This window comes from Sorghum bicolor, chromosome 1, assembly GCF_000003195.3.
Source record: "Sorghum bicolor cultivar BTx623 chromosome 1, Sorghum_bicolor_NCBIv3, whole genome shotgun sequence".
Taxonomy (NCBI): Eukaryota; Viridiplantae; Streptophyta; class Magnoliopsida; order Poales; family Poaceae; genus Sorghum; species Sorghum bicolor.
In genome coordinates, this window is record NC_012870.2 from 2,236,744 (window position 1) to 2,261,073 (window position 24,330).

The 24,330-nt window shown below is 43.6% G+C and overlaps 6 protein-coding genes across 9 annotated transcripts; 3 read left to right on the forward strand and 3 right to left on the reverse strand.

The window, feature by feature from the left end:
- On the forward strand, positions 1,837–5,614 carry LOC8080212 (transmembrane protein 184A). The gene is made up of 6 exons (XM_002463553.2): positions 1,837–2,205; positions 3,000–3,073; positions 3,962–4,111; positions 4,269–4,554; positions 4,706–4,939; positions 5,019–5,614. The coding sequence occupies exons 1-6, from the start codon at positions 2,053–2,055 to the stop codon at positions 5,334–5,336; spliced, it is 1,215 nt and encodes a 404-aa protein (XP_002463598.1). The 5' UTR covers positions 1,837–2,052; the 3' UTR covers positions 5,337–5,614.
- LOC8079696 (SPX domain-containing protein 4) lies at positions 6,590–9,568 on the reverse strand. Its single transcript, XM_002466119.2, has 3 exons — positions 9,067–9,568; positions 7,388–7,547; positions 6,590–7,300 (listed from the first exon to the last, which is right to left on the reverse strand). Exons 1-3 carry the CDS (start codon positions 9,382–9,384, stop codon positions 6,771–6,773), a joined length of 1,008 nt encoding a protein of 335 aa, XP_002466164.1. The 5' UTR covers positions 9,385–9,568; the 3' UTR covers positions 6,590–6,770.
- On the forward strand, positions 10,403–11,862 carry LOC8080213. Its single transcript, XM_002463554.2, has 5 exons — positions 10,403–10,459; positions 10,531–10,673; positions 10,881–10,996; positions 11,114–11,385; positions 11,509–11,862. The coding sequence occupies exons 2-5, from the start codon at positions 10,622–10,624 to the stop codon at positions 11,639–11,641; spliced, it is 573 nt and encodes a 190-aa protein (XP_002463599.1). The 5' UTR covers positions 10,403–10,459; positions 10,531–10,621; the 3' UTR covers positions 11,642–11,862.
- On the reverse strand, positions 12,188–15,166 carry LOC8079697 (protein N-terminal and lysine N-methyltransferase EFM7). The gene is made up of 7 exons (XM_002466120.2): positions 14,958–15,166; positions 14,765–14,844; positions 13,751–13,884; positions 13,176–13,318; positions 12,940–13,011; positions 12,748–12,852; positions 12,188–12,665 (listed from the first exon to the last, which is right to left on the reverse strand). Exons 1-7 carry the CDS (start codon positions 15,022–15,024, stop codon positions 12,511–12,513), a joined length of 756 nt encoding a protein of 251 aa, XP_002466165.1. The 5' UTR covers positions 15,025–15,166; the 3' UTR covers positions 12,188–12,510.
- On the reverse strand, positions 15,776–17,023 carry LOC8080214. The gene is made up of 3 exons (XM_002466121.2): positions 16,714–17,023; positions 16,476–16,612; positions 15,776–16,349 (listed from the first exon to the last, which is right to left on the reverse strand). Exons 1-3 carry the CDS (start codon positions 16,769–16,771, stop codon positions 16,095–16,097), a joined length of 450 nt encoding a protein of 149 aa, XP_002466166.1. The 5' UTR covers positions 16,772–17,023; the 3' UTR covers positions 15,776–16,094.
- Positions 18,836–23,612, forward strand: LOC8080215. 4 transcript variants are annotated; one of them, XM_021456365.1, is made up of 11 exons: positions 18,839–19,692; positions 19,883–19,993; positions 20,220–20,469; positions 20,564–20,712; positions 20,814–20,996; positions 21,090–21,215; positions 21,313–21,443; positions 21,523–21,598; positions 21,678–21,970; positions 22,059–22,257; positions 22,339–23,612. In XM_021456365.1, exons 1-11 carry the CDS (start codon positions 19,132–19,134, stop codon positions 22,495–22,497), a joined length of 2,238 nt encoding a protein of 745 aa, XP_021312040.1. In that variant the 5' UTR covers positions 18,839–19,131; the 3' UTR covers positions 22,498–23,612. The 4 variants fall into 4 exon arrangements, with proteins under 4 accessions (XP_021312044.1, XP_021312040.1, XP_021312053.1 ...); XM_021456373.1 differs by having other exon boundaries at positions 19,554–19,692; positions 19,854–19,993; XM_021456369.1 differs by lacking the exons at positions 21,678–21,970; positions 22,059–22,257 and having other exon boundaries at positions 18,836–19,692.

The window sequence follows — 24,330 nt, forward strand, 5'->3', positions numbered from 1 at the left end:
TTTGCGCACCGTCTACCGATAAACTACTACCGTGGGTATACCCCAAGGTAGACTGCCGACTAGCTTTCGTCGACACTTCTCCATCTGTATAAGTAGAAGGAGGTGGAAATGAAAAAGGAAAAAAGATAGGGTTCAAGATGAGAAAAACTCAAAAGAACAATCCAGTGAAAGGGTTTAAAAGCATACTGAAACAGTTTTAGGGTCTCTGATTAAAAACATGAGACCAGGTCGTGAAACAGTTTAGGGTCTCTGATTAAAAACATAAGACTAGGTTGTAGGAAAAAAGTAACAAAAAAACTTTTAGGATGACTCTTGATGTGTCTCTTCAATTTTTTGAAATGACTTATAATTTGGAACGGAGGAAGCATATCATAAATATTAGTATTTTTATAGACTTTGTTAAATTTAGTAACCTGGAAACTAATAATTTATTTTTCTAGGATGAAGAGGGTACTTGGTCGGGCCAGTTCCAGGGTATAAAGTTCTGGGTGCTACATCAGATACTACATACGTAGGGGTGTCGTATGGGGTGTTCGTATACTAACGAAAATACAAATTATAGAATCTATCAATAAATTGTGAGATAAATTTATTAAGTCTAATTAATCTATCATTAACATATGTATTACTATAGCACTTTATTATCAAATTATGAGCTAATGAGACTCAAAAGATCCGTCTCGTAAAGTAGTCGCAATATGTGCAACTAGTTATTTTTTAGTTTATATTTAATATACTTTATGTATGTGCTCAAATATTCGATGGATAGAATATAATTTTTTTTGAGGAACTAACTAACAAAAATGAGTACTTTGCCAACATTAGTATATTGTTGATGCAGTAATGCTATAGCCTTGTTTAAGAAGAGAAAAATTTTGTGACAACGTAACACTTTCATTTGTTTGTGGTAATTATTGTCTAATTATGGACTATCTAGATTTAAAAGATTTATCTCGTAATTTTTAACCAAACTGTATAATTAGTTTAATTTTTATCTATATTTAATACTTTATGTATATGTCTAAAGATCCAATGTGCTAGAAATTTTTTTAAAAAAATTGAGTTTTGGGGTGAAAATAACAAGGCCTAACCACCGTAGTATTGTATTCCAAGCTGCAATAATAACAATGATCAGATGGTGACATGACCTGCCTGTCGGCTGAAGCATCCATCATCCGCTGCAGCAGGGGACAGGTGCACATCCGATTACGGACTTGTTTAGTTCACCTAAAAATTTAAATTTTTTTATTTTTCTCTGTCACATTGAATTTTTCGACAAATGTAAGAATCATTAAATATAGATAAAAATAAAAACTAATTGCCCAATTTATCTGTAAATCGCGAGACGAATCTTTTGATCTTTATCATTAGACAATATTTACCACAAATAAACGAAAATGCTACAATAACAAAATCTAAAATCTTTTCGTATCTAAACAAGGCTCACGTGAATTCGAGTTGCTATACCATACGGGCATCCCTACATGCCCATATACCACCACATATACAGTATAATAAATATAGTACAGAGACAGCAAATTCTGCAGAAATTCGCAGGAATTACAGCTAGATTGCTTCTCGCACGAAATCAACGCGAAATCCTTGCGTCCAAGCCCACTGCCGCGCACGGTTGATTCGATTCCACGCTTTCAACAGGAGAGCAGAAAAAATTCTGAGGCTTCGTCAGCTCTAGCCTTCTCGAACACTGGCCCACTTTTCAAATCTCCAGACAAGTCAAATCAAATCAAATGGTAAAAAGAAAAAAACTGAAGCAAAAAACCGGACGCGAAAATCGATGCTATTAACGCTGACTACTGTTAACCCCTCTCCGCCCTCTGCCTTTCCTCTTCCCCAACCCAACCACCCGCACCAAGCCAAACCAGGGAGACACAGCACGCGGCGCGGCCACGCCGAGCGCGCCTGCCTGCCTGGGCTCCCCTCCCCTTCGCCTCCCTCCTCCGATCGGCCTCGCCTAGCTGCTGCTACTGCGCGCGCGCGCGCCGCCGCCGCGGTCGGACCCGGGAGGAGGGCGGCTGGTGGTGGGCGGGCCCGATGGAGTGGGCATCGGCGGCGTACACGGCCGCGGCGCTGGTGTGCGCTACGGCGGCGTGCGTGGTCGCGCTCGCGCACATCTACCGCCACCTTCTCCACTACGCCGAGCCAATCTACCAGCGGTTCATCGTCCGCATGATATTCATGGTCCCGGTAATGCTCTCCGCTCGCCACTCATACCTAACCCTCGCGGCGGCAGATCTGGCGCCGCCTTCGCGGGAGATTTTCCGTTTTGGGTGAACTCGAGGGCGCGTCGCGGTTGTTAGCTAGATAAGGTCCGGTTTGGTGAGTTTGCGGGAGCTTGTTGCTTGCTTGCGCGATTGCGTCTTTCTGTGGACGCTCTTAGGTTTCGGTCGGTAATATGTTGGGTGTCTTTTTCTGTTGAGTTTCCCGTGGAAGTTAGGCTGTGATGGAATTGAAGTACCCACTGCTAAATTTGCTGGTGCATGTGATTCTGATTAAAATGCGAATGCTCACCATGCATGGAGCTTTATGCAATATAACTGTGGCTTACTTTGATGCATGTAATTGAATTCATGGAGGTTCTGAGTAGAGCCCATCTGATCAATGTGGATTTCCGTAACTTGATGTGGGTTCATTAAGTATATGCACTTAGAGTCTGGTAGGAATGTAGGTGCTCCCATGACAAATTCTTTCTGGATTTGACCATTTCATTGTTTGTATCATAGGATTTGTATTATTGTATTAATTTCTTTAGATAGTGTTTTGGTCCACAACTGAATCTGCTGCAGCTATATAAGAGTAATTGTTTGGTAGGAATACTACAACCCTAATGCCAAAAGTTCTAGTTTGGAAATACTAACACTTGGTCCATTATTCATTTGCATTTTTGTCACCCTTGTGTCCCTTCACTTCTGTCTACAAGCACTCTTTATATGTTTGCATATTTCATTACATTAACACCAAAGACATATGCTATTTTGCAGGTATATTCTGTGATGTCCTTCCTTTCCCTTATCCTCCCTGACAACGCGATATATTTCAATTCTATTCGAGAGATGTAAGTTCTACTTGTAAGCCGAACCTCTCTTGTCACTCCATATGAAAACTTAAATTCAATGTGGCATAATGGCTTCTAATTTTCCTCACTGTCGAGACATGTAATGTTCTATGCCATGATTCCATCTATTTGTAGTCAACAGCAAAAATACGAAGTAAGAACTGGCAGAAACTTTCCATAATCCAATTCATATGCATTTTCAACATATCAGTATGTATGAACTGCTCATGATTTTATATACTACAAATATGTCAGCAACTATGCTGATAATCTTTGATGATCTCTAGTAAATGGAGTATCCAGTATCCTTTGTCAACTAGTGCACATTTGTCCAAATTTATGAATATTGGTCTGATCCCATGAACGTTTCATCAATCCATAAACAAATCATTTGTCAACTAGTGCACATATGTCCAATTTTATGAATATTGGTCTGATCCTATGAGCGCTTCATCAATTCATAAACAAGGAGAGTGCTCATTGTTCTGTCTACTCTTGAGTGTTTCCTTTGATAAATTGGAAACAAGGTGGACAAAATTTAACAGATGACCTCCTTTGTGTAAAATTGCAAAAAGGATCTTCACAGCTCATAATCTGGTAGTAAGTTCAACTATTTTTCTAATCTAATATGTGATGCTAAGTCTGTCTTCACATGTCATAATGTGGACGGGATTCATATTACTCTTTTCTTTCTCTCTTTTTGGTGCCTGTTAAGCTCTTGAACATGTCTACCTAAATAGTATAGTGTAAACCTTAGGTGTTATTTATCTTTATGTTTGTGTGACTTTGCCTGTGTGCTGTTAGTTTTTTCGGTGCAGTTACAGAAGTACTACAATTAGTAATTGCTAAATCACCATTTTCTGAAAAGCCACATCCATGTTATTTCAGCTATGATGCTTGGGTCATCTACAATTTTCTCTCACTCTGCTTGGCATGGGTGGGAGGTCCTGGTGCTGTGGTGGTAAGTTTGAGTGGCCGAAGCCTAAAACCGTCATGGATTCTGATGACTTGCTGCTATCCAGCTATTCCTCTAGATGGGTGCGTAAGTGTCCTTGGTGCATTACTAAGCAACTACTACAGCTTTTTAAAATTCTGTGCCATTGCTCAATAGTAAGTGATTAGTTTTTGTCAAATATATTTTGTGATTATTACGAAGTGCTGTCTGACCAAAAAGAAAAACTTTGGTCTTGGACAGGCGTTTTATACGAAGATGTAAACAAGGTTGCTTGCAGTTTGTGATTCTCAAGCCTATTTTGGTTGTTATCACCTTCATACTTTACGCGAAAGGAAAATACAAAGATGGAAACTTCAGTGTCAACCAATCCTATCTCTACATAACTATCATATATACAATTTCATACTCAATGGCTTTATATGCACTTGCATTGTTCTATGCGGCGTGCAGAGATCTACTTCGGCCATATAATCCTGTCCCAAAATTCATCATGATCAAATCGGTGGTGTTCCTCACATATTGGCAGGTAAATACTTTTCAAGTATTTTCCCTCTTCACACTTCCCAGTATGTAACATTGGCCCACCTATTTACTAAGCTAAATCTAGAACTTTTTTTTCTGTTTGCAATAAATTTTTATGTGATATCCAAGCCATAAATTGAACCTTTTTATTGCAGGGTGTCCTGGTTTTCCTTGCTGCAAAATCTCGATTTATCAAGAATGCTGATAAGGCTGCTGATCTCCAGAACTTTGTATTGTGTGTTGAGATGCTAATAGCAGCAATTGGGCACTTATTTGCTTTCCCCTACAAGGAATATGCAGGTCCCAATGCCCGCCCTTCAGGTGGTTTCAGAGAAAGTCTTCTTCATGCTTTGAAATTCAACGATTTCTACCATGACACCGTTCACCAGGTAACCAGTATCTTTCACACTAATAGTCCCAATACATTGTGGCATCTATTTTGTCTGATCAAACCTCATTACCATGCAGTTTGCTCCTACATACAATGAATATGTGCTCTACAATCACAACGAGGGAGACAATGCACAAACGAAGTATCCCTCAGGGAGCACCGCCCCAAGTGGTCAGGGTGTAGAGTTGGCTGGCATCACCGTGGTGGCTTCAAACAGTCCAGTGACATCAAGTGTATCATCCAACCAGGCAGAGCAGGAAGAGACAATGACAACCCCTATCAAGGACAAAGTCGATCCTCCTGGAGGGCTTTACGATCTGACAGAATTGCTTGATGTGGATTTGTCTAGCTACCCAGCCAAGGTTCCTGCAATCACCGATGTAAGAAAACAATGATCAAGCTTGATGAGATGGGCTATTAGTAGGTGTTGCAATTGGGGGAAATCGTGATTTTTGTTGAAGAGTTACCATAGTTAACATTGTAAAAATGTGTGTATTACTTGTTCTGATTTTTCCCCATTGAAAGGGGGTTTATTCATTGTCAGCAACTGCTGCCACACGGCCTCATTCACCCTGCTCTCTACTAACTGTGTAAAATGTTGTGAGCTCAAGGTGGACCTTAAGTGTCAAGGGGAATCTATACTAATATAATATTCTGCGTTTCTGGTGGTGTATTTTCTGGTTTTACTGTCCTACCTAGGGCTTGTTTGGCCCTAGCTTAGAGATCCATGTTGGATCTACATTTTATAGACTAAATTAAAGTGGTTTAAATATTTGTGTTTAATTCAAACTATAAACAAAATGAGTCATATAAATACACTTATGTGTTGGCAAAATACTTGCTCTGAGATCCATGTTGAAGCTACAAATACCAGGCTCTGAAATACTCATGGATCTCCTGAAGCTTTGCTGAAACAAGGCCCTAATGTGGGTTATTCTGTGCACGAATAAACAACCAATCGAGATAATTGACGATTCTTTGTGCTGATCAACTAAAACGTCTGTGCTAAATGGCTTCTACATGCCTCATGCTTACAGCTTCAAATTAACTCACATGGCGCTTGACCAACTAAAACGTCTGTGCTAATGGCTTTTACATGCCTTCTGCTTACAGCTTCAAAACTCACATGGCGCTTGCGCTTATGAAGTACTCACATGGTGACCTGTATAGTGTCAACACAACAAAAGCATAACAGACCCAACATGCTGATTACGACGTAATCCTAGCTCGTACAACCCTATGGGCTCTTAAGGAAAGAGAATAATCAAACAATTATATAAGGGCTCTAATCTACAATGGGAAACACTAATTTTAACTGCTAATCTACTTATCTATCCATGAAACCGTGACCCTTCTTGAACTACAGAACCTTTCTAGCGCCGGCTGCTTATGTGAGCAGCAATGTTTTGTGCCAAGCGCCTGGCATACGCCGGCTGCTTATGTGAGCAGCAATGTTTTGTGCCAAGCGCCTGGCATACATACACGGTGGCAAAATTTGCATGAACCGCTATTAAGCGCCGGCCCAAGCGCCGGCGTTGTACGTGGCCTGTCAACCAAAATGTCTCGTAGGTTTCGACGTGCTTCCTGCCCACCTTAGATACTTCTGGCAATTGGCATGCTGTCAAGTGTCAACACAATAGGAACATGATAAATCCAACATCCCATTACTCTCTATTATTAAGAAAAAAAAAGAAAATGAAACTGCACCATTAGGAAATCCTTCGCGTATGTGTCACTTCAAAAGAGGGTTAAACATCAAGATTATTAGCATGTACACTTATCAATGGTTATTGTCTTATTGAGCAACGTGTGAAAACAAAAAAAACTATTTATTCATCAGTCGGCCTTCTGCAATTCTGTCCCCCTTGGGCAGCATTTTGCTCCCTCGAATTTGATTGCACCTCTTTATCATCCTTTCCAGCATCCTGAATCTGGGAGTCTGTTGAGGAATCTGACAGTGAACTCTCAGAAGTGATGGCACCAGAGCAGGCTTCGCCGTCCTCGCCATGGAAGAACCTAGACAGAGACAGTGGGTTGTAAGTAGAGCTGGCTTTCCGAAGGCCCTGTATTGCCTTCATAGCTGCGAGTGTGCTTCGGTAAACATCGACGGTTTCCACATCGCGGGATGATGTTGGGTCACACCTAGCCACATCATGTGGTTCCAGATTTGAGGATGAACTAGGCTCAAGAACTTCTGCTTCAACCGGGAAAAGAAGTTCAAGATTAGCCTCGCATTCTCGAACAAGCCTTGTCAAAGGTTCGGTGGTGAAAAAAGGCTGGTGACGGACACGCTGAGTGAAAGGCAAGCTAAGCACGCCGCCTGTTCTCTTGTCATACTTCTTCAGTATCTTCACTAGTCCTGCATGTACAGCACGTAGGACACATTAGAAGCCAAGGATTACTACTAGAATACAGCAGATTGGCCAACTTGGTATGATGTGCTTACCAGCAAAATTCAGGGAGCTGTAGGTCTGCAGAAGAATCATTTCACCATGTATGATCACAAAATCCTTGCGTATCTCTAACATTTCTTCAGTAAATTCACTCCTGGATGTAAAAGCATCATTCTTCTTAGCTTTGACACGCTCAATCCTCTCCTTGAGCACCTTCGAGAAACAAGGACAGAAAGGGTTAGAATGACGTCTCCAATCCAAGAAGTGCCAAAGAAAGGCAATTAACTGATAAATAAGGGAGAAGAAAAGGACAAATCTAGATAAATTTACTGTCTAATCACATTGTCTGATAAATAAGGGGAATAAAAGGACACATCGTCACGACATGAAAGACATTTTCCTCCCAACATTCAATGAAAACATTCTCTTTATAACAAAATGAAAACATTTCTAGAATGGTTACCGATGCATTTATGATAATCTTCCCTCTATGGTAACAAAACATTCTAAGATCTAAAGCTACAATAATTTGTCAATATTTTAGCCCTTAATGTATCCAGCACCACACCATAGGTGACCAAGGATGAAGTGCCCAGACCACAATGACATAGATATTTTCAGGTGGAGTTTGAGAGTTTCAAATACCGCTCATTCCTAGAGAGACTATTGAGGCACTTCAACATTAAGTGTACACAAGCAAACAAATTTTGAGGAAATGGAAGAGCAACCTAAGCTACACCTACTTTCTTTGGATGAAAAACTCTTTCTGTGCATCAATATAGCTCCTCATACAAATCAGCAACTGTTTTGCAACGCTAGGTGCAATCACTGTATACATAACTAAAACATCTCCTCATAGTAAGCTTAAGTTTCTTTTGCTGGGTGAAGGTCAGTTAATGGACCATTTTGGTATCTACATGACAAATCTGGTCATCAGTGATATCCTCGCAAACAAAAAATCAATTTTCAGTTGGCTATAATGCAAAATAACTATTGTTGGATCGACAGTGCTGCTCATATACCATATTATCTGTGCACCTTGACATCAAATGCAATCTTAGATAGAATCAAGGCTTTAGAAATATAGCTCATGTCATGGAAAAACAAGTAAAATTGTCAGTGCAAGTGAGCAGGTCATTCCAGTCAGTGTTATGTGCTTTGAGATAACGAGTCAGTGTTCCGCATTGACTTGAGCTAGCATGCCTAAGTGGCTAAGTTGATTGACCCTATGCAAACTTGAGACATTAGGGCCACTACGTGGATGTGATGTACTAGTATACTATTACTGTAGAAATATATTTGGCTTAGCAAATTTGCTTCATAATACTTTGATAATCACATATATATAGTAATGCACAACAGAACGAGAAGGCCTCTTCCACACACAAAGGATTGGAGGTAACCATTTGGTTCAGAACAGGGTCATCAACAAAAGACATGTATTAAGAAGGTGTCAAAATTACAGTAAGGATTGGACTAATGATCCCAGTTTTCTACCCACAATTAATCATGAACGGGACAGTCACTCCGAACTGAACAGGCAGGTGCACATAATTATAATCGCCAGAGGCAGCATATGTTAAAACTTGTACCCATGATGATTTAACCATTAGTACATAAACCTACTGCACATGGCGTAATCAATCAATGGATCAACAGGGGTTCGGGAGTAACTCCGACATCAGTTGGATTGGAGGCCCCGACGAGCGATAGCTAAGATGGGGGCACGCACCTGGAGGCGGATGACGTACCACTCCTCCCTCTCGATGTAGAACTCGTTGAGCTTGTGCAGCTCCGCATCGAGGATTCTGGCGAACCAGTTGCCCAGGTCGACGTTCCCCTGCGCGGCGGCCACAGCCCCCGCCCCCGGCCCCTCAGCAGCGGCGGGGGCGGGGGCGGGGGGAGGAGGAGGAAGAGGAGGGGCCGCCGCGGGATGTGGTGGCACCAGGTTCTTGATGAGCTTCTTGAGGGCCTTGTAGGCGAGGTACTTGTCCCTCCACGCCGGCAGCGTCTCCTCCAGGTGGTTCCGGAAATCCTTCCCGAACTTCATCCCGCGGCGGGTGGCCGCGACTCTCCCCTCCTTCCTCCCACACGATCCCTTCCTTACCAGACGATCAGATTCGTCGCTCCTGCCTCTTTATAGAGGCTCCCCGCCTCGGTGGAAGTGGAGGAGGGTCGGGTCAGGGAGGACGGCGAGAGGGAGAAGGAAAGAAGGAAGAAGAGGCAGTGGAGGCGGAAGGGGACGGCCGGATGGGATGATTGGGTGTTGGGTCGCTGTCGGGTGGGCCAGGCCGGGGGATATTCGCCTTGTGGGTCCCTGTCGTCTTCCCCTCGGCGCCTGCGAAGCCCTGCCGCCCTGCTCTATTTTATTTTTTTTATTTTATTCCCTTGTATTTGTACGGCGTGGGCATCTTCTTCCCCTGCTTCGGATGATCTCTCTGGTCGCCAAGAAATCTCGTCGTGGGATGATAACATGGCGAATCTTCCATGAACTGGCACAGGCCAATGGAATCGAAAAAGAATCCTCTCTCTCACTCTCAAAAAAGAAAAGAGGAAGAACACAAAAAAATTAAAAGGCCCAGATGGACAGGCATTCTAGTTGGGCCCGGCCCATGTAAAACCGGCCTGCTACGTAAAGATGAGCTCCCGCTGGCCACTGTCGCCGGATGCGAACAAGGAGGAGATGAGGCTTGCTGAATCTTGATAAGGACGAGCCGGCATCGACGCCTTTCCCGGCGGCAGGATGAGATCGAGGCCAACCGGCATGGGCGCTACTGATGATGCACGCACGCACTGGCGACCCTGGGTAGTGACGCGTGTGTGCGTAGTCGACGGGTGTAGCTGCATGCATGAGAGAATATTTGAAAAACACGATGTCTTTTTTTGGAGCGGGTACGGTACTGTCGCGAAGTCGCCTAGCTCAATTCTCAGTAGCTCTGCCAAAGAGGCCCTGAGCGAGAAGGGGAGAGAGTATTTGAACGGAAAGCTAAGGATAATACTACGTTTGCACGCACGAATAACTTCACCTATATATATTGGTCCATTATAAATCTTGAAAGCAAACAACGCCCCCTGCTGGTCTGTGACAGCTGCTCTGGCGCCATCCATCGCCAAGAATCTGCGAGGTTCGTCTATAAAAGAGAGCTATCAGTATCGATTATTTGTCCATCGCGTCTCACATATACAGTTCTTTCAGGGTGCATATATAGAAGAGAGTTGTTGTGTCCGGAGCCGGTGGAGCGGACATATATAGCTAGGATCCATATAGACATCTGAGTATAGTGGAGATGGGATCCCTGATGTCCGGTTGGAGCTCATCAGTGCTGAGTGACAAGGAAGGTATACTATAACATGATGTGTCCAGTGTGTCCTCCATCCATATTCCATGCATCATGCAAGCTCAGAGCCTCAGAGCTTTGTTTGTTTGAGGACTCGCACTATTTTTGCTTCTTGTATGTATGTAGTACAAAACTGTGTCGGTACTAACCACTATTGCTGCCGTCTGATCGATATATGTGTGCACGTGTGCTTGTTGCCCGTGCCTAGTTCGTTTGATGAGGAACCGGTCGCTGACCAAGGATGAGGTGGCGGCGTTCTGGAGGAGGCAGCAGCAGCAGGGCAGGCCAGCAGCGCCGGAGCCGAACGCCGGCTCTCCCGGCGCGGTACGGTACTGCTGCACGTTGTAATTACACGCATACGGAATAATCATCTGTTCGATCAGGTTCAAGAAATAAATCGCATCAGTCCATCTGTATAGCTTATCGTTGTCTGTTCATCAGGAGATACTAGTCCCGCACGCCGCTAATAAGCGTCAGTTGGAGGCGACGAGGTCCTTGCCTCCGCTGCTAGCTGGCCGCGGCGCCACGAGGAGCAACGACGACGACCTCACGTGCTGCGCAGCTTACGGTCGTTACGGCGCCGGTGACCAGCAGCTCGTCTCTTCCCGTAGCGAGCCGCCATCGCCGGCGGCGACGGCCCGAGGGGAGGGTTTCTTCCTCCCCGTCCCCGAGAACGCCGCCGCCGCCGATAGCTCTGGCATGAGCCGCGGCTGGTACGTACGCTCACTGCTGTACTACGCAAGCTACCGTACGTACGTGTTAGAACTTAGAAGTCTGCAGAACTGATTCATGTGTGCACGTTTGCATTGTACTGTATATATATATGATTCGTATAGGTGGACCCGGAGCAGCTGGGCGTTCTTGAACGAGCCGCCGCCGACAAGGGAGGAGGTGGTGTTGGGCAGGGCGCAGAGGAGCTTCGCGTGTGACCAGTTCCACGCCGCACGGATCGTCACCGGCAACGCCTAGTAGCTACGCGCACTCGTGTAGTCATGTATACATGACATGCGTCTTGTCCGTGTCCTTGTAGATAGATAGATAGCTTTTGGTTTCAAGTGTGCGCGCGTGTATGATATTCACCACCTCTTCACCCTGCACGCACTAGGTATACTATAGGGATTAGGGGGTCCCATGCGTCATCGTCGAAAGATGTCCTCTCCGTGTAAACAGACACTACTGGTTTTGGATCATTATTGTCTTTGTTTCTGCTGTTAATTACAGTACTTGGGAAATTATCTTGCTTTTTTGGCAAAAGGTACCCACCTCTGCTGCTGTGAACTGCCTAAAGCGGATTGCATGCCGTATTTGATTGCCCATCTTCGACCTTTGTTGAGAAGCCGATTGTTCGTTCTGACAGGATGAAATATAATCAAACGCTGCAGCGTGTAAAGTTCGGCCTTCGCAGGTCGATCTTGGTTCGATTTTCGCTCACAACAGAGCTGCTGCTGCATTTTTTTTTTCCCGTAAGAATACAGCAGCGGCATCAGACCAGGAGCCCAGTAGGCAATGAGCAGGGGTGCCTCTCTAATAACAGCTCTTGCTCTGTAGAGTATTATTACAATTGTAAGTAACGACAGTATATCCCACCTAGAATCGAAGAAAGAGGGTGCATCCAATTTTCCAAAAGAAAATGGGTCCTTCCAGTACCTTTGTTTCCTCAAACAAACCAGTGTTTACTGGAAAGTTGATTAAAATATCACTAACAAAACCTATTCAAAATCCACGTTTTCGTCCCTAACACTGACCACCCAGGTATATTCCCCTGTGCCGTTCGTGAGAAATTTAACGATGAGTGTCGTTTCCTCAATTTTTTTTCAAGGATATCATTTCCTCAATTTTCACCTCTTTTTGCTGATGAGGTACACAAGATCACCCAAGTGCTGCACTTCCAGGCCCGCTTTCTCGCACCCATCGAAGAAAAGTGATTGGTCCTTTCCGATTCTTCTGCGCCAGCTCATCAGAAACACTGGTGATTTTGCAGGTACTTGCGTTCCTGCCAAGGGAAAGAAACATTTCACACAACATCCTTGATGATTTACAAAGTTAAATATATATATATGTCTACTAGGGAGTACCTGATTTGTTCGTGATGGTTATGCTGTCAGATTTGTGACCATTCTGCTTGTATTCATTCAAAAGAAAGGACACTGTTTTGATCAGATTGTCATACTGCTTAACATCTGAAAGTAATGAATATCATGTTAGGTCATTCCACCACACATTGAGATTGGGAGATCAGGTACCAAGATATACACTTGGTAACTTACAAAGTAGGATATCGCTTGCAATGACAATGTCCCAATCTGGTCTGGAAACTGGAAATGGGTGTCCCCATGTGTCTGTGCATTAAAAAGAAACATAAGAGAACAATTATCCTCTTTTAGATGGTGCATCCTAGATACACATCAAGGGCACAGTTTTCAGAAAAACATGAAGGGCACATTTGGGAAAAAAGAAATACTACAAATGTGTAGATTTTGTTTGGAATGGTCAGATAACTTACGTCTGATATGAGGTAAGACATCCAAGGTATTCGCTCTGCAATTGTAAGCTATGTTCTCTTCGATTTCCTTGTCATCATAATCAGAGGTTGTAATGTCCACCTCAAATGCCTTCCTAAGAAAGATAGCCAGAGCTCCTGTCCCACTATGCAGGAAAGCAGGAACAAATGAAAAAAAACATAGACAAGTTGTAGAATATACACAATGTTCTTATGACTACATTCGACAAAGGAAAACAAAATAGAGATTTTGTTTGCTGCACCACAAAATCATTACTACAGTAGGGTATTCAGGTCAAACAAAATAGCCTTTTGTTTATTATACCAGTGTACAACAAAATCATTATGACATCATCCAACCAGCTGCTTAGGACTACAATTTTCTGGTGGATTGACACAGTAGGAGAAAAACCTGAGAGATGGATGTATCGATATTCTAAGTTATTGAGCCCAACATGGCAATAACAGGGGTAGTTATATAACTTTTTAGTCATATATAAAGTGACAACTTGGATTGAATTGGTCAGGAAAGAAAGAAAAGAAAAGACACCATTACAGTTAGAGCATGGCACCCATACCTTCCTAATTCTAGGATACGCCGTCCAACCAAAATCGACTGGTTCTTAACCAGCCAAGTAGCAAATGAAAATGTCCCAGGCCACAAAAGGTTGGCATTAAGCTCATGGCATGAGAACTCCCTTACACTCAGTTTCTGTATATCATTTTTTGAATGGTGAACAAATAGATAAATACGAAAAGGAAAATAAGGACAATTGAGCGCAAACCAGATTAAGAAAAACTGTAATAATGCAATAAGGAATGGCTATAATGAAATTGAAATCGAATGTGACATTCGCGTAACTCTTGTTGAATAATAGTTACAAGTTGAGCAGTCTTCGATATAGAATCAAAATAGAATCGAAATAGCCGGTCAGTCATTTTATTTTAAGCATGTGGATTTATTGATGCAGCCCCACGAACTGTACTGTATGCTGAAAAATTGCTAACACATCCAAGAATGTAGCAACATGATTTTTAGAGTAAGCAGCACGTCCATATACTTATACTATTCAAAAGTATGCTAAGTCACTAACCAAATATGAAAATCAAACCCAAATATTCTGGAACTAGTAACGATATAATAATCTTGCTCTGTCCATTACAGGATCAGGATCGTAAGTATGCCTTTGTACTGAATTAACAACCACACTAATTTTGATTCATTATTATACTTTGCTGAGTTTGGCGCAACATAATTCATGGGGAACCTAAGCTGTCCATAGTTTGACAATCAGAGAATTACTAAACTGCTGCTGCGTTTTGCATAACATCATGTCAGTTCTTCCTTGGATCTGCCATGCCCATAAGGCCATACAACCCCAACAAAACACAAAAAGCACACAGCAAGACGAAATCCCAAAACGTTCTTCACTTGTTTCTGTCCATCTAGGTATAACTTGTTCATCAATCCTCTTCCAAACCGAACGCCGAGAAGGCGAGAAATCTAAATAATAGTTCAAACCCCGGCCATAGAAGCACCGTTCCTAGTTCCTAGTTACGCGAAGCAAAACGGCCGAATCATGGAATCATACCATGCCAGGGAAGTCGTGGGCTCTCTCCTCATACTCCAACTTCGCCGGCTTCTTCCCCTCGTCGCTGACCTGCATCTCGTCTTCAACCCCGCAGAAAAGACAGCACCAGCCGTTAGGAGCACGCGGTACGGCGAGCGACGTAGAGGGGAAGGCAGTGAGGAGGGTTGGGTTGGGGTTGATTCGATGCTCGTACCTCGGTCGTCGTCGCTGTCGTCGGCGCCGTGGAAGAGGGAGGCGGCGGAGAAGACGGCGGTCTCCATGAGTGGACTCTTCGCTGTTGAGGGTGGGAACGGGCAAGAGACGAAGGAGGCGCCGTAGGGAAGGAAAGGTTTCTCGGCCCGGCCTATCCCAGTCGGCCTGGAATGACTCAGGACACGGGCCGGCCAAACAAGTCGGGTCTCAAGGGCGTAAGTACTGATTGGTTTCGCAAAGAAACTAAATAGAGTTAGGCCTTGTTAGTTCACCGCAAAAACTAAAAAGTTTTCAAAATTAAATTAATTGCACAGTTTATCTGTAAATCACGAGACGAATTTTCTGATCCTAGTTAGTCCATGATTAGACAATATTTGCCACAAACAAACGAAACAAACGAAAGTACTATAGTAGCGAAATCCAAAATCTTTTCGCATGTAAATAAGGTCTTACTAGAATGCTTACAATCACTCTCACAGCACAGGCATAAAACACACAGAGAGAAAGATGAAGGAGGAAGAAACTTATTCTGTATTTTACTCTTTCTTAATTAATTCATAAAAATGAAAGTGACTCTCTATTTATATAGAGATATGGTAAATCCATACAGAAATTTTATAGTGTTTGAACTCTTTAAAATTCTTCCTCCTTCATTAAATTTAGCCATCATTCAAAGTCTTTGTTCATACACTATTTCTTAACTTTGATTTTCAACACTTCCCTTTAGCCAAATTTATGCTTATAAAAACTCCCTCCTCTCTCATCGTCAGAAAATTCGGATGCGAGTGCCAAGTGTTACTCAAAAAAAAAAAAAACTAGTGCCAAGTACAAATGGGTAATTTTTCTGAACAATGAACAGAGAGATTTTCACATGCACTAAGGAGTAAATACATACGCATATATAGTAGCTAGATTGCTATACATAGTACGTATGCGTAAGGAGTACATACTCGTAGGCAGAAACCGTGGTAGCAAAAAAAAATTTATCATAGGCATACTACTGTACATATATACGGGGAAAGGACGACTATGGATGAAACATGCACCGCCGGGGCGGTGCCTCTTGACGACCGGGCGTGGCCTGTGGTCAGCTGCGTCTGCGTGCATGGTTGCCGGCGGCGTTTTCATCGATCAGTCATCAGGCGTTGCCGGTGGCGATGCGTGCGACGTGGAACTGCGGCGTGTAGCGCTGCTGCGCCCTGGCGGAGGGCTCCTCCTGCGGCGGCTCGTTGAGGAACGCCCAGCTGCTCCGCGTCCACCAGTCGCGGCTCCTGCTGGGGCTGTCAGCTGCCGCGTCGTCGTCGTCTCCGGATCCGCCGCCCGGGAGGAAGCCGTCCACACGGACCGCCGCCGCCGCCGGCTTCTCCGAGCTCCCGAACGGGCTCTCCTGCCACTGCATGCCACATCCGTTACCGTACGTACGTCAGGCTTGTGATGCATCATGATGAGCTACTGTGTGATGCAGATGCACGACGAGACCGCAGACATGATATGAGAGATTCAGAGAGTAAGTAGGTACCGTGGCGGTGGCCGGCGGCGAGGAAAGAGGCGAGGCGAGCTCGCCGCCGCCTTCCTCCGACGACCTCCGACTCCGACGCTGCTTCCAGAACGCCTCCACTTCCTCCTTGGTCAGCGACCGGTTCCGGCGCGCGTTAACTGAGTATTATATAACACATCAAAAGACACACAATAGCTAGAGTTAATTAATATCAGAGATCGAGTTCCATCCCTGGCAACAGCAGTTCTTTCGCGTATACCTTTCTTGTCGTCGTCGGCAAGAACCGGCGAGTCCCAGCCAGCCATGAGAGACCCCATCTCCTGTGTCTCTGTACGTGTGTGATGTGTCCCAGCTGCACGAGCACAAGACTAGCTAGTCACGGTTACAGGAAAATCAGGTCCTGATGAGTGAAAGAGCCTCGATCGTAATAATCCTTTCAATTGGATGAGTATGGATGCAGTAGTGTATTGGTGATAAGCCCCAGCGGCGCGCAGGTGGTCGTTTTTATATATGCGATGGTGCTTGACTTGAAGCCGGTGGCACGTACTGCGGCAGCTGCAGAGCACACAGGATTAGCAGCAGAGCACACGGGTTTTCGTTTCCACTCTCCAGCGAGGACGATGTCTCTGGAAGATACTATCATGACAGGCTGGTGAGTGTGCGTCCCTATCTCTAATCCTTTTTTTTTTCTTTTGAAACTTGTAATCCTAGTACTAGTGTACTATATTATTATACAATAAATTAGAAAATGGATTAATATTTTCCATATTATTTCTTAGTAAGTATAGTACTACTACAGATCATCCATCGGATGACCATGACGACCTTGAACAAATCAGAATGCTAGCAGATCTGGTCCTTGGTCCTTATCCACCCTGGTCAGTTTGAAATTATCTGTCGATTGTCAGTAGTGTTTTTCTTTAGAAAAAAAATCATCAAATAACTTTTTACTCAAGCGAATAGGGCTATCATTATTTCAATAGCAATAACAGCTCTGGTATGTTACAGAAAATCGATGATATAACTCGTGCGCATAACCCTTAATAGTAACTTCGTCCACGAACTCGGCAGACACTGAACAAAGCGATCCGGCATCTACGGGATGATCCAGAAACCAGCACCCTCAGCAGCCCAGCAGCTAAACCTGACAGTGGGCTAAGATCCAAACCAAACTCACACCAATCCAAAACATATATATATATGTGAAAGTCAAATCCAAACCAAATTAGACCATGACTTCAGTCATCCATAGCAAACCATACCACTTATACGCTAGACTCATTAAAATACATTTCTAACTCACCATTTCACCGTCACCTCATGCTATTGTTTATATTTAGCCATAAACAAAAGCAAAAAATAAATAGATAAAATAAAAAATCATTGTAAACTCTATTATTTATAGCCAAACCAGTTCAGCCCACTTTAATAGAGCCCAAACCAAACTGGTCCAACAGCTTTTTTTTTAGCCTGTTTTAATCCGAACCAATACAGCACAAAAGTAAAACCAAACAAAAAACCTAATTTTAACCCAATCATTGTCAGCAGCACTCCGGCGCCATGCAGACCAGGTGCGTCTACTCTGGATAGGCGCGCGTCCTCGTCCAGTGACAGTGTGACACGTTGCCCCGCGGGCGTGGTGTCAGCTGTGCGGCTCCGTCGTCATCTTCTCCACTGCTGTCCTCCGGCCGCCCGGGTCGGGTCGCCAAAAGTCACGGACCCCATGCCTATCCTTCCCACCAAAAACACAGCCATTACAATACAAATTAATTAAAATTAAACAGGTGTCATCCCTATCTCCAAGCTTGGAATGGCAGGTGCATGCATCGCTCTAGTAAGATCGTCAGCGTGTCAAAATAACGTACGGCACTGCTAGAATGGAGCCATTACTAAGGCGGTAATAATACTCAACTGTTGTTTACACTCTGTACTTACGTCGTCTATATATCCCGTATGGATTTTCATTTGTGATGAAGTGGAAAATTCCGCTAGTACAACAAAGTTCGGTACTGACAGTTCCAAACCGTTTAGTGCCACTGCCCACTGCCATTATAAAAAGACAAGTAAAAATCCTGAACATTAGAGGCGTCTACTTGGGATGTGCCCACAAGTGATTCATTTAATCCAACCGCTAGTGTAAAATACACTGACAGTTCATCTAAGCCAGCTGCCAATTAATTGACACATAAAAAAAATATCCAAATATATAGGGAAATTCTAAAAAAACTAAAACATCTTCTAATTTAGAATAAAAAAGTATTTAAATACATCCTTTTGTTGTTCTCGCATCTTTCAAAAAAAAATACACAACATATCCAACCCATTTATTTATATAATTTATTCTAGATAACTTATCAACATAAGAAATTGTTCATAGTATATAGAAGATAAACAAGTCTATCCTTAATAATAAAGAGGCAAAATTTCAGCCTCTTTTTTTCGTCTGGGCCGTTTTTCGTCTGGCCCATTCAGCACATTCGCAGTCGTCTGGCCCATTCACGTAGACTTCCTCCGCAGGCCCATCTCCCCGTCTCCGCACAGAACGCCTTCAGCATCTCATCACAATAGTTTTCTCCTCCGTAAAAAAACAGTCAAGTCGTAGCACTCGACGGGATGAAGCGCCGCCGTTCGTCGTCTCCTCCGTAAAAAAAACAGCCAAGCCGTAGCACTCGATGGGATGAAGCGCCGCCGTTCGTCGCCCACACCACGCGCGCTCGCCATCCGCTCGCCCTTGGGAGCTCGCTGCCCGCTCGCCCAAGCGCGTTCGCCTATGCGCGCTCGCTGCCCGCTCGCCGTCGTCTGCATCTACGCGCTCACCGTCGCGAAAAGGTCGGCGAGGTGCAGGGATGTCGACGCCGCGGCTGCGTCCACACGCGCTTGCCGTCCGCTCGTTTCCATCCGCTCGCCCACGCATGCTCGCAGCCCACTCGCCGCCGTTCGCTCGCCCACGCGCGCTCGCTGCCCGCTCGCTGTTGTCCGCATCTACACGCTTGCCGTCACAAAAGGGCCGGCGAGGTGCAGGGATGTCGACGCCGCGGCTGCGCCCACACGCGCTTGCCGCCCACTCGTTTCCGTCCGCTCGCCCACGCGCTCGCCGCCGTCTGCTCGCCGCCGTCAGCACCTAAGCAGACGCCAAGGCCGACGAGGTGTTGAGACGTCGGGACGGACTCGGGAGCGGCACATAACTACCTCAAATCCAAGTTCGACACAGACTTCCCTTCTTCAATGTCTTTCTATGGTAAGTTTGAATCGAATCGAAATTGGAATCGAAAACAAAAACACCTCGGATTAGAAAATATCGTTCCTCTCTGTATCTTACCTATATATATATATATATATATATATATATATATATATATATATATATATTAAAGGTTCTTGTTTTACTTGATTTCACAGAACGTCTCGCATACAATCTCCTCCAGCAGAGTCCAGTCGTATTGGCCAACATAGTTGGACGACGAACGGCAAGAAGCCACCAACTCGGCACCCTCATCGCGCCGCTGAGCATCGACGTCAAGTGCACACTGATCGTCCAGGTATTTAACTGTGTACTCCCATATAACCATGGATTGATGTGATCTATGTGATTGAAAAATACAGGGGATCTATTTTGAGAGACTTCTTGTCTGTTTAATGATGTAAGAGAGTATTGCTGATTTTTTATAGCTGCTGAAGGTGGCTCTATGATGCTTCTCAATAAAGCTGTGGTAGTGCAATTGAGTTATGTTGGCTGATTAAATTTTTTTGGCTGTTTTTTAATAGAAAAAAATGGATCATAATGTTGGGTCAAGCAATGATGAGAATTCTGATGTTCGACACTTAAAGAAAGCAAAGATGAGTGAAGAAAAACTTTCAGATGAAAAGACAATGGCATCGCCAACCAGAGAGACATTGTCTTCAGATTCTAAATTGATAGATAAGCAAGTGAGAGAAGAAAAACTTCCATTGGATGACGAACAACAACCAAAAGAACAAAACGATGTTGTTGATACATATGACTATCTACCACAAGGTATTTTTTTCATTTATATATATGTTCTTTTTTATATAGTCTTTCAATTATAGTAGCAAGGATATAAAGCTAATCCATATTTAATTATATGCAGATTATACATTGACCAATATGGACTTATGTGCTCAAATATTAATTGAAACATCTTCAAAAGACGACTTACTGGTGAAGATTGATGAAATATCTGTGAAACAACATCAGTTATTGTGCCTCCTAGACCAAGGCAAATGGTTAGACGATGATGTGAGTCTCCTATCTATCCCTAATAATAAAGAGGCAAAATTTCAGCCTTACAATTTTCCCGTTATTAATATTAATTTTAATGTATTTTAAACTATTTGTAGGTGATCAGTGCTTATATATGTTGCATAAGAGATCAAGTACATCTGCAAAATATGGATAATGCTAAGATATATTTTCAAAATCCCTTCATTACTGGACTGTTTAAAAGGGATGGCAACATTGGTGTACATGAAGATAGTACTTTTATTACAGAAATTGTTAGAAAATATCTTGAGCATGAAATGGTAACATATATCTCCATTGTCAATTATTTGGATTAGTAGATTCTCAGTTCCTAATTTTATACATCTGTAACTAATCTATTAACTTTATTTTAGATTTTTCTGCCAATAAATATCAAAGACAATCATTGGTATTTAGCTGTTTTGAACGCAAGAAAGTCTGAGATTCAAGTACTCGATTCATTGTGTTGGAAATTCAACCGTGCTGACCTCACTATTATGGTTTGTTTCTATAGCTCAAATACCTCTTAAATTTTTTTATTAATTAATCTGTTCATTAAGTTTTGGACGATTTCTGATCATTTGATTATTTATACAGTTACAAGGACTACAATATCATTTGGACATTCTTGAAAGTCAGCAAAACTTGATTAAACATGTTTGGAAAGATCTTCATGTTACTAAATGGAAAGTCAGAGAAAAACTACAAGAACCAATTCAGAAAGACAGGTATATATAAAAACACATATTTCCAAGTGATTTTGTGGTTTATTTATGTTGACTACTAAATTTTATTTTAACTATTCAGTTCATCTTGCGGCCTATTTTTGCTCAAATTCATGGAATATTGGACTGGAGATACACTATCTCATCCAATTACACAGGTATATATGTCTCTTATTTTTGGTGATTGACATGTAATTAAGTAATGTTTATGTATTGATATATATTTGTACCGCACAGGAAAGTATTAATCTTTTTAGGTACAAATTAGCCGGTATATTGTCATGCTGGAAATCAAATACAGCACCACTGTTGACAAACTTCCAGGAAAATCTTGACAATAAGTCAAATCCTGATGATGTTATAATATTGGAAAGTGCAAATGTTGAAAAGAATTCAAAAGCAATGTGCCCATTGTCTATTGAAAATAAATACTACTCACTAATGTCTATTCTTTCTAAGATGGGCATACGTGAGTTAGTAGGTGGCCTTTGTGACTACATCAAATCAATTAATTGTCCACAAACTTTGGAGTAAGCGCCATTTCACATTATTAATTCATTTTTTATAATTGAATTGTATTGACTGCATGCATTATCTTAATTTCATTATGTTTGATAGGAAAGTTTGGGTGCAAAACTGCAAACCATATTCCATTAGCTTGACTCTCAAGAAACTGCAAGAAATTCTAAACCATGATATGCCCATGGACATAGATACTTTTAATTTGGTTGTTCCAAAACATATGCTTGATGACATCCAAATGGTGAAGAATCAAAGAGGAATGATATCAAAGCATTATCTAGACTTGCAATTTTGGGTATGTTCTTACTCTGTGTGTATATATATATATGTACTTTTTATCACCTTTATAAACACTTATTTTATATTATAAATGTAGGCAAAATTTCAGCCAAAATTTTGGTCTATAAAAACTTTCGTCTGGCGGAGAGCCGCGCGTACGCGATCTGTCAGCCGGCGTCGGCCGCCCACAACCGCCTCTGAGTTGGCTCGTCGCCGGACGGGCGGCTCGTCACCGCCGACACCTGCTCGGAGCTGAACCTCCTGAACCCAGTCACGGGCGCGCAGATCTGCTTCCTGCCCGCCGCCACGCTCTCGTTCGTCGACGCACGCCGTGGCGCGGACGGCCACATCGAGAGCTACGGCCTGCAGTTCTCCTTCTTCGACGGCGGTGGCAGCGGCTGCGGCGAGGAGGAGACGCTGGTATCGCCGAAGACGCTCGTGCCCGACAGGCTCCGGTTCGAGGTGTACGAGAAAGCCGTCATCGTGTCGGCGTCGCGGAGGTGTGGCACCTCGGCCTCCTCCTGGGGCGGGTACGCCGTGCTGCTCATCTGTCAGCTCTTGAGCCGCCTCGCTGTCGCGCGGGCCGAAAACGCGGAGTGGCGCTCCTCGACGCCCACGCGCCGGGCGGTGCTGGGTGGACGCGGTGCGCTTGTCGTCGTCCTCCGGCGCGGACAGGACCTGGCGTGACCATCAGCCGTGGGAGCCCTGGCCGGAGCACGTGGAGGACACCACCACGGGCGTCGAGTTCTTCGAGTGGACGGCCGCCGCCGGCCGATGGGCGCGGGTGGATGGTCGCGTCGTCCTGGGCGGGCGTGCGCTTTTCCTCGGGAAGAGCGCGTCGTTGTGCGTCCCGGCGGACGACGCCGGGGTGAGGGCGACTGCGTCTAGTTCACCGACGACAGGTCGTGGACGCATGACCGGTGCCACGAGGTGCCGTCGGACGTGGGCGTGCTGGACCTCACCGACGAGAGCTACAGGCCGTCGCGCGGCGCCACCAGGACCTGCTCTGGAAGTGGCCGCCCCCGGTTTGGGTGTTCCCTTCGCTCGCCGGCTGATTGATCCGCGCTTCTAAAGTCTGAATCTTGGAAACTTCCGTGACGAATCTATGCGTAGAGATGCTCTTCAATTTCTCAGAAAACAGCGGCTCAACTTGTCATTGACATGCTGCAACTCCAACCTGTGTGCATGCGTACAACGAGTAGTTCTGTAGATTAATGAGGATTGCGTTGAAGAACACGTGTAAGTTGTAACAAAGGTCAATTTATTTGTTGACCTCTTGCACTGACACGCTGTTGGCTGTGAAAACCCTGCAATAATAGATAAATAGATGTTGTTTTTAAAAAGAAAGATAAATATATATATCTATATCTACCTCTATACCTATATATACCTAATACTAAAGAGGCAAAATTTCAACCTCAAATTACTAAAAAGCAAAAATTTAGACAAAATTTTTGCCGGGTCTGGATCAGGGAGGAGGATTGGGGGAGAGGAGCCAGGTGGGCGCAGAGAGGACGTGAGGGTGCAATGCGATGCGGGTGCGTCGCGAGCCCATCGACAGGTGTGGTTTGCACGGCGCAAGACGTGATGCCGTTCATGAATATCTTTTTCCATCCACAAGCAAGGCCTCGTTTACTTGCGAAAACTTTTTAGAATTTGCTACTGTAGCACTTTCATTTTTATTTGACAAATATTGTCTAATCATGGAGTAACTATGCTTAAAAGATTTATTTCGTGATTTACAGCCAAACTGTGCAATTAGTTTTTGTTTTCATCTATATTTAATGTTCTATGTATGTGCCATAAGATTCGATGTGACAGGGAATCTTGAAAAGTTTTTAGTTTTTTGTGGGAATTAAACAAGACATAAGTTTAGCTTTTGATGACATTATGTTATACAGATATCGTGGTTATAAAAATTGTTAATTTCTTTCTCCCGTTGCAACGCACGGACACTTTTCCTAGTAGGTTATAATATAACAAAATAAAAAGGAAATAAAAAATAACTAAAGTAAAGGGTAACATGTTGGATCGGATAGCATAACCGTGGAATCGTTGTACAAGAGTTGGGTTCTAAAGGTTGTGAAGA

Excerpts from the sequence above, each read along its gene's own strand:
- LOC8080212 (XM_002463553.2), top strand. The coding sequence starts at position 2,053 with ATGGAGTGGGCATCGGCGGCGTACACGGCCGCGGCGCTGGTGTGCGCT. Across the intron at positions 2,206-2,999 it reads GCATGATATTCATGGTCCCG|GTATATTCTGTGATGTCCTT; the intron begins GTAATGCTCTCC and ends GCTATTTTGCAG. Across the intron at positions 3,074-3,961 it reads TTCAATTCTATTCGAGAGAT|CTATGATGCTTGGGTCATCT; the intron begins GTAAGTTCTACT and ends ATGTTATTTCAG.
- LOC8079696 (XM_002466119.2), bottom strand. The coding sequence starts at position 9,384 with ATGAAGTTCGGGAAGGATTTCCGGAACCACCTGGAGGAGACGCTGCCG. Across the intron at positions 7,548-9,066 it reads GGTACGTCATCCGCCTCCAG|GTGCTCAAGGAGAGGATTGA; the intron begins GTGCGTGCCCCC and ends TGTTTCTCGAAG. Across the intron at positions 7,301-7,387 it reads CAGCTCCCTGAATTTTGCTG|GACTAGTGAAGATACTGAAG; the intron begins GTAAGCACATCA and ends CTGTACATGCAG.
- LOC8080213 (XM_002463554.2), top strand. The coding sequence starts at position 10,622 with ATGGGATCCCTGATGTCCGGTTGGAGCTCATCAGTGCTGAGTGACAAG. Across the intron at positions 10,997-11,113 it reads ACGCCGGCTCTCCCGGCGCG|GAGATACTAGTCCCGCACGC; the intron begins GTACGGTACTGC and ends TCTGTTCATCAG. Across the intron at positions 11,386-11,508 it reads TCTGGCATGAGCCGCGGCTG|GTGGACCCGGAGCAGCTGGG; the intron begins GTACGTACGCTC and ends TGATTCGTATAG.
- LOC8079697 (XM_002466120.2), bottom strand. The coding sequence starts at position 15,024 with ATGGAGACCGCCGTCTTCTCCGCCGCCTCCCTCTTCCACGGCGCCGAC. Across the intron at positions 14,845-14,957 it reads CGACAGCGACGACGACCGAG|ACGAGATGCAGGTCAGCGAC; the intron begins GTACGAGCATCG and ends GCGGGGTTGAAG. Across the intron at positions 12,666-12,747 it reads AACCATCACGAACAAATCAG|GAACGCAAGTACCTGCAAAA; the intron begins GTACTCCCTAGT and ends TTCCCTTGGCAG.
- LOC8080214 (XM_002466121.2), bottom strand. The coding sequence starts at position 16,771 with ATGGGGTCTCTCATGGCTGGCTGGGACTCGCCGGTTCTTGCCGACGAC. Across the intron at positions 16,613-16,713 it reads TGCCGACGACGACAAGAAAG|TTAACGCGCGCCGGAACCGG; the intron begins GTATACGCGAAA and ends TATAATACTCAG. Across the intron at positions 16,350-16,475 it reads CGCCGCCGGCCACCGCCACG|TGGCAGGAGAGCCCGTTCGG; the intron begins GTACCTACTTAC and ends TGTGGCATGCAG.
- LOC8080215 (XM_021456365.1), top strand. The coding sequence starts at position 19,132 with ATGAAGCGCCGCCGTTCGTCGCCCACACCACGCGCGCTCGCCATCCGC. Across the intron at positions 20,997-21,089 it reads AATATCTTGAGCATGAAATG|ATTTTTCTGCCAATAAATAT; the intron begins GTAACATATATC and ends ACTTTATTTTAG. Across the intron at positions 22,258-22,338 it reads ATCTAGACTTGCAATTTTGG|GCAAAATTTCAGCCAAAATT; the intron begins GTATGTTCTTAC and ends TTATAAATGTAG.